This window comes from Apodemus sylvaticus, chromosome 18, assembly GCF_947179515.1.
Source record: "Apodemus sylvaticus chromosome 18, mApoSyl1.1, whole genome shotgun sequence".
Lineage (NCBI taxonomy): Eukaryota > Metazoa > Chordata > Mammalia > Rodentia > Muridae > Apodemus > Apodemus sylvaticus.
Genome location: NC_067489.1, coordinates 20,652,442 through 20,660,042, shown reverse-complemented (window position 1 = coordinate 20,660,042; position 7,601 = coordinate 20,652,442). Strand labels below are relative to the sequence as shown.

General features: G+C 54.3%; 1 protein-coding gene across 1 annotated transcript; it reads right to left on the bottom strand.

Moving 5' to 3' along the window:
- Positions 1 to 929: 929 nt before the first annotated feature.
- On the bottom strand, positions 930 to 6,609 carry Nkx6-3 (NK6 homeobox 3). The gene is made up of 3 exons (XM_052162160.1): positions 5,557 to 6,609; positions 3,232 to 3,401; positions 930 to 1,978 (listed from the first exon to the last, which is right to left on the bottom strand). The coding sequence occupies exons 1-3, from the start codon at positions 5,939 to 5,941 to the stop codon at positions 1,745 to 1,747; spliced, it is 789 nt and encodes a 262-aa protein (XP_052018120.1). The 5' UTR covers positions 5,942 to 6,609; the 3' UTR covers positions 930 to 1,744.
- Between the last annotated feature and the right edge of the window lie 992 nt (positions 6,610 to 7,601).

The following is a 7,601-nucleotide window of genomic DNA, read 5'->3' as shown; positions in this document are numbered from 1 at the left end:
TGCTGTTCCCCTTAAATACAGCTCCTGGTGTCCTGGGGACCCCCAACCACAAAATAATTTTCATTGCTACTTCATAACTGTAACTTTGCTACTGTTGTGAATTGTAACTCAAGTATCTGTTTTCTGCTGGTCTTAGGCAACCCTCGTGGAAGGGTTGTTTGACCCCTCCTCCAAAAGAGTTGAGACCCACAGGCTATCACTAGCGTGGGCCCTCTATCTCCTGAAATCTAAGGTCTCATGTTTAGCCTCGTGGGTCTGAAGTGTACTCAGGGTATCTACTGTGCTGTCTCTTTCTACGATGTTAATAACTCTTCTAATAAGTCCCGTTTAATTGAACAGTCCACCTCAGTGTGCTTGCACTCCTAATCTGAAACCCATCACTGGGAACATGACCCAGGTCCTTCTAATAGGAACGACACACCCGAGAGCTGTGGCCAAACTCTGTGCTCATCCATTAGCACCTGAGGTGACTGTCAGGGAAGAAACTGTGGGCAGTAACGGGACTGTTCCCTTCCTCTTAACCCCGAAACTCCTGAGATGTGGAAGAAAAGGAAGTAACTGAAGATAACAATTTGGTCTATGGATGATGGCTTCTGCTTCCTTTTTCAGACCAATTTATTTATTTTACAAAGGATTTATTTTTATTATTCACCGGAGTGCTTGTGTCTGTGAGCATACATGCAGTACCCTAGGAGGCCAAAAGAGGGCGTCGGATCACCTATAGCGGGAGTTACAGGCCGTCGTGAGCAGCCTGTAACTGGGAACCCAGCTCTGTCTTCCAGAGGAAGAACAAGTGATCTTAACCCCGGAGCCACCTCCCAGCCCAACCGATAATTGCGTGACACGAGAGAACACCGCCACCATTCCCTTGAGAGACGCGCAGGAGCCGCGGGGAGGTTTATGGGATTTTCATCTTTATTCTTGTATTGTTTTAAAAGCCTGGGTACCCAGCAGCACTCCCAGCCCCTTGTCCTGCCCGGGGTTCGCCCAGTCCCGTGTCTCTATTGGAGGAGTGCGGCGTTCAGAGCCCTTCTCTCCGTCCTGAGGTGCTCCCACACTCTGAGGGTGCCCAGGGATGCCCAGGGTGGATACCTCCCACAAACAACAAAACCTTAGGGTTTTCTCATCTGTTTTCCCTCTGCCTGCCAAAACCCTCATCCCTTTCCCAAAATCGTCCTTGATACAGCGGGATCTGCGTTGACAGTAAAGTGCAGTTGCGGGCCACAGGGTCCTGAAATTCACCATTAGAAGAGTTCCTGGTTTCAGGACCCGCTCCCCTCGCAGAGGTGGATTTCCTCCCGCGGCCCCAGCAGCAGGATCGTTAGGAAGCACACCGGGACCGCAGGCTCCATCTTTTGCTTGGCAGTCCCAGCCTACCACTGTGCGCAGTACCTTGTGTGACTCCCTAACCAGCTGGTCCTTAGGGTGGGGAAAGCAGCGCGTCTGGAGGGCTCCACAGCCAGGATCCCTGCTGCAAAAATGCCTGCTCACTTCAGAGCGGGGCTGTCGGGGCAAGGAGCCCAGAGGGGAGGAATGGCAGAGAGGCGCGCCATCTCCTCCCTCGGGGCACTCACCATCCCTCTCTTCCTTCCCATCCGTCCCCCTCGCTTCCTCCTCCTCCTCCTCTTTCTACTTCTTTCCTCTTTTCCTCCCCCTCCCCCCAAACTCCTCTTCTCTGGTCCCTGCCCACCGCGGGCTGCTCGGAGAGGGGAGGGGAAGGCTGGTCCGCGCGGCTGGCCCGGGCTCACACGCTGTGCGCGCCCAGGCTGAGCACGGAGAAGGCGGCCCGGTGTTTGCGCAGCAGCAGGCGGATCTTCTCGTCGTCCGAGTCTGGGTCCAGCGGCTTGTTGTACTCATCATCCTCGTTCTCCGAGGCCGCGCGGTCCCCGCTCGCACCGCCCGGGGCCCGGGGCGTGGAGGATGAGGGCTCCAGGGCGCTCTTCTTCCTCCACTTGGTCCGGCGGTTCTGGAACCACACCTGCAAAGAGCAACCGGGTGCCGGGTTGGGGTCCATTTCTGCTGCCTCGCTACCCCAGAGTCGAGTACCGACCATGCACCACTGCACCGTGCAGGGGCCTGACACTTGCATTACCCGCAGGAAGAAATAAAATAAAAATAAAATAAAATAAAAGCGTGCCACAGCCCTTTCCTGTGCTGCAGCTTTTTCCTTGCATCGGGTGCAGTCTAGGCATCTGGGCCAAAGGCCCCCGAAATGCCACCGGTTAGAATTGTCCCTGGGACTCAGGACACTGTAAGGTAGAGCCCGGGTCTAGTTCGCTCTGGCCCTCCTCCATCCCACCTCCAGCAAGAAACGCAGAACGGAATGGATGAATAAAGTCGCCCCTCTCCTAACTTTACACATCTCCAGGAACCTCAGGAATAATTGGCCCCTAGAAAAATAACACGAACGCTACGATACTTAAAGACCGTAGTGCCCTAAAGAGGCAAAGAAATGTGCAGTAAGAGTATCAGTCAATCAAGCCTGGTGCTGTGGTCTTCCGGCCAGCAGAGCTGAGACTTGAACCGAGGTCTGTGGGACACTGGCCAGCAGACACTGGAGACGTCATTTCCTTCCACCTCCACACCCAGCCGAGCGGCTGGCTGTGGCTACCTGCTGAGATAGCATTTGCCCCCCCAAACCCCCCTAAATCTGTTGACACGTCTTCATTTCCTCACCAACTGCGAGGCTGCAGTTCAGGCAGGGCTCTTGTCTCCATCCAAAGTGTGGCCAGACTAGGGTGGCAATGGGAACCCTTGTCCCTGGTCCTTGAAGAGGTGGAGGTAGGGGGGGCTGTTGCCTGCTCCTGAGGTGTGCCGGAGCCTGTGACTGATCTCTGCCACCCTCCTCTGCATGGGTGGGAACAGGGGGTGTATTATCTTCATTTTAAAGATTGGGAAAATTTTAAGCTGGCCTGTTTCCCAAAGACCTGGGTTCGAGTCTCAGCTCAGCACTAGCTGGCCAGAAGACTACAAGCACCGGGCTTGACTAACTGACACTGTCTCTTTAGCTGTAAAATGGGCCAAAATGCTGACTTCAAACAAGGTGAGACTTAATGGCATGACTGCTTACAGGCTCCCAAATGGGACTAGGTAGAGAAGACTGTCATGGTGGTGGTGGTGGTGGGATTAGTAATTATTATAATCTCTAGAGTAAGATGGGCAGACATTCCTCCCCCTCCCCCAGTGGCTTCTTGCCCTGGCAGGTGCTAGGCTGCCTTCTGACAGACTCACCTTGACCTGTGACTCCGTCATGCCCAGTGAATAGGCCAGCCTCGCCCGCTCTGGGCCAGCCAAGTACTTGGTCTGCTCAAAGGTTTTCTCCAGAGCAAAGATCTGGTGGCCTGTGAAGGTGGGGCGGGTGTGCTTTTTCTTGTGGATAGTGTCACTCAGGGGGTCTGGGGCTGCCAGGCGGGAGGAAAGCACGGTTAGTGAGGTGACTGGAGAGCTCATGGGAACCTGCCTGGCTGGGGCAGCTTGTCCTGATTCCTCCACAGGGATGTGTTCTCCTGCTGAGAAGCCACTGGGGTCCAGGAATGCAGTGACACCTGTCAGTTGGACAGCACTTCTGGCATCCACAATAATAGTGACTGTGACCTCCATCACATCTGGGTGGACAGGGTCCCTAGAGGGCAGAGCTACACCAGCTGCAGAGACAGCTGAGGCTTTAGAACTGGGCCTTGTGCCTTTCCTAGTTTTCCCATGATGCACTGGTGCTGTCTAACCCAGGGGATTCATGGGAATTTCCTTTCTGTGCTAAGACAACAAGACAAGGATGCCCTTCCTTTCACCATGGATATGGTGCGCCTTCTATTAGATTCCCCCAAGGGGTCGAGAGCCACAGGTTGAGAACTGCTATCCTAAAATCAGGATGGCCATCTGCAGTTCACTCTCCTTTTGTGTTAAACTGACTACTGGCTTTTCTGGCGATGTTCTGGTGTGTGCACGGGCATGGGTAATACCTTCCAGCTGCAAACCAGGCCTCCAGGGTCTCTGATTCCCCCCCTTTCCTTTCTCTGAGTCCCCAGCATCCCAGGTATATTGAAAAAGCACAGAAGTGAAGGTTTCTGGCTCCAGCTGCCTAGCAGCCAGCCTGGAAGCCCACCCTCCCTCAGACCGCTTGGAATCTATCGTACAGCCTGGTTTTGGAGTGCCAGAGTCATCTGGAGAGCTGAGAGACCCCCCAAGCCAGTCAGGACTGGCTAGTCACAAAGTTGGTTCCCCCAGCGACTCATGTGCTCTGCCTTCTTGTGACATGCAGGGAACTTCTGCCCAGAAGAGGAAAAGGACCTCCTAACGCACTGGGTCTCAACCTTTCTAGAGCCGCAACTCTTTAACACAGTCCCTCATGTTGTGGTGACCCCCTGCCCCCAACCATAAAATTATTTTGTTGCTACTTCATAACTGTAAATTTGCTCCTGTTGTGAATTGGAAATATCTGACATGCAGGATATCTGACATGTGACCCCCGTGAAAGGGTCATTCAATCCCTAAAGGGGTCACAACACACAGGTGGAGAACCACTACCCTAAAAGATGAGCATCTTCAGTTCTTGCTCCTCTTGCGTTAAACTGACCACTGTTTTCCTGCCTGTTTTCTAGTGTGTGTGTGCATTCGAGATGGAAGGGTGGGTCAGGATGGGGGAGTGTGTGCTGGAGCCGTGGGAGAAACAGCTAGAGCCCCAAACTAGATGGGACAAATGGTCCCAAGACGTGAGCGAGGAAGGTGGCTTTCGTTCGGGCACAGACATGGGGGCAAGAGTTTTGAGAGTTTCCATCATTGACTCCTAATCCCTTATGCAGTGTGGGAGATACAGATTAAGCAGAAGGAGTGGGCGCCTTGCCACTGTCCCTGCCACATTTTTACCATTCGGAGCTTTAGTGGCCAGAGGAGAGCCCCGGAAGCCACTGCTGCTTTCTCCCGGTGTGCCTCACTGGTACATGACCCTGGCACTTCCTGGATTCCTGATTGGAATAATACCCACCCCCTCCACTCCAGTTCTCAGAAACCTGAGTCTCAGGGGTGGGTGGGGTAAGGGCCCCCCGTCCCCCGCCCCCAGCAATCAGGGCCAAGGTCAAGTTAGCGCTTTTGTTCCTGCCATTGCTGACCTGAACGGGGGGGGGGGGGGGAGCAAGAAGGTGGGTTATGGGCCCTGGGTGGGATCCCAGTGGGTTTTGGAACAATGCTATGTAACACTGGGCTCTTCGGGGTATGATACTAAATTCAGTTAAGTTTTCTTCACCAGGGTAGCACTGTGTCCCCCTGTGTGAAGGGGCAGCACGACTCCGGGCAGAAGCAAACTTTGCTACCAGCTGGGTGCTGCCCCGGTTGGGATGAGCTGTGTTTGTGGGGCCTGGAGAACCCAAGGTCCCTTGAAGGACAAGAACTGACTGGGTTCCCACACCTGTGCTAGGTGGAAGTAGGGAGCAGTGAGGAGGCTGGAATTCCGTTCTATTGTGAACTGAGGAAAGGGACAGGGACAGAGGTGAGGTTGGACACCGTGCAGGCCAATCTTTAAAAGACCCCTACCTCCTGCCTCCTCCCCGGCCCTGTACTCACTGTTGCTGCATGGCCGAGCGCTGCCTCTCCAGTCCTGGCCTGTGTCTGCCCAGCAGTTCCGGGTCCGGGTGGAGTACTCATTCCCAGCCTTGGAAAAACTCCCCACCTGGGGGCCATAGTAGACGCCCTGGGAGCTGAGTCCACCAAAGCCTGCCACGTGGGGGTAGCCAGAGAGGAGGCTGCTGTTGGGGGTGGCGACCGGTCTGCTCAGGATGTCCGTGATTCCATGGGGGGTCCCAGCCGCCAGCTGGGGGCCAAGGCCCGGAGGGCTGAGCTTGTAGAAGGAGTTCTGCACCGAGTACTGGCACATGGGAGCCTTCATTTCTGAGAACTGGGCCAGCTGTGTGTTGTTCAGGAGGAAGGTCCCCTGCAGGTTGGACTCCATGGTCTTCAGGTCAGCGAGTCGGAAGTCGAAGAGCCCAGCACTTCAAATGGTGGCCCCAAATCTCAGGGCAGGTTTGGGAAATCAGAGTCCCCCCATCTCACCCCGAGCCTCCGACTGCCCCCTGGCTCGGCCCTTCCTCAGAGATGGGGCACCTACGTCAGCCCTCTGGAAAGTCAGGTGTCCGGAGAAGGTGGGAGGCCTTCCGCTTTCCCTCTCTGCCCGCTGGGCCTAAGGAGGGGTGCTGCTCCCCATTCTCAGAGCACCCGGTTTCTCTGCCTCTGAGTCTGGGGGCCCTCCATCAGAAGTTTTAAGTTCAGAGAAGGGACATTTCCTTGATAAAGATATGGCCCATTAGAATACAGACCCGAGACTGGCTGAGCTGCGAGTGCTGTGTCGCCATTGGTTGGAGCCCACATGGGCCTCACATTGGCTTCTCCTAGACAAATTGCACTTTGAAAGATTGACTGTAAATCAGCCAGTCCGTGTGTGTGTGTGTGTGTGTGTGTGTGTGTGTGTGTGCTGGTGTGCATGTGCATGTGTGAAAGAATTAGCTCTAGGCACCTGGTGCACCCTGTGCACCCTGTGCACTCTGCGCATGGTCAGAGGCTCCATTTGCTTACCCAAGTCCAGCATCTAAGGAAAGGTGGGTGCCTGGAGGTAGGGACTGGAGGCCCCCCCGTGGAAGTCTTCATTTGCTCCCGAAAGAAAAGAGAGAGAGAGAGAGAGAGAGAGAGAGAGAGAGAGAGAGAGAGAGAGAGAGAGAGAGAGAGAGAGAGAGAGAGCAGTCTGGCTCATGAGGTCACAGTCCCAAGCTGCCCCTGTATGAATGGATGTGAAGCTTTGAGGTGAGACACAGCTGCTTCCTCTTCCTCATCCAGGACAGGGTAAGTGGGTGACATCTCTGTTCTCTGGGGAGATGCAAATCTCTGGACTTGAGAACACAGGGTGGGAAACGTCTTGCTTAGGGAATGAGTGGGTCATGCAACAGCTCTCAGAGTTGCAGGATGTGGGGGTCAGGGGGGGCATTCCACTGAGGCTGAGGAACAGGGGTTCCTGTTTCTGCCAGCCTTTCTCTCTCTCTCTCTCCCTCTCCCTCCCCCACCCGTCTCTCTCTCTCTCTCTTGTGAGAGGCCCTGTGCTCCTGAGGCTGAGTCCTATGCAGGACAGTTGGGTCGAGGTTTGGGACCACACTGACTGTAAGACCGCCACTGTGTGCTTTGTTTCTGAGGACCTTTTGCAATCTGCTGATTCTTGTGGGCACAATCTCTCATTTGACAATGGGGAAACAGAGGCACAGAGGAATCAGGGCTTGCCTGCACGGCGAGTCTCTAAATTCTTTCCTGAAGTCACCCTCCAAAAGTATGAAATGACAGGCACAAGGTGATTGGCTATCTAAATGACTTCTTCATGACCAGGCCACTTGGGCTTTGGGGAGCACACTGTCTTATGTCTGGAGGGATCTGTGTTTTCACAGGTGAGAGACTGGATGGAGTCTTTTCTTTGTTAGCTTTGTTTGAGGCAGAGGACTGAGGTAGAGAAAGCTGACTTGCTGTGGAGAATTTGACTGTAATGTAAGGAAACTCTCCGTGTCACAGGTGATTTACCTGAGGATCAGATAGAAAGGATTTTATGAAGGGTGAGATGAGACGACCTTGCGACA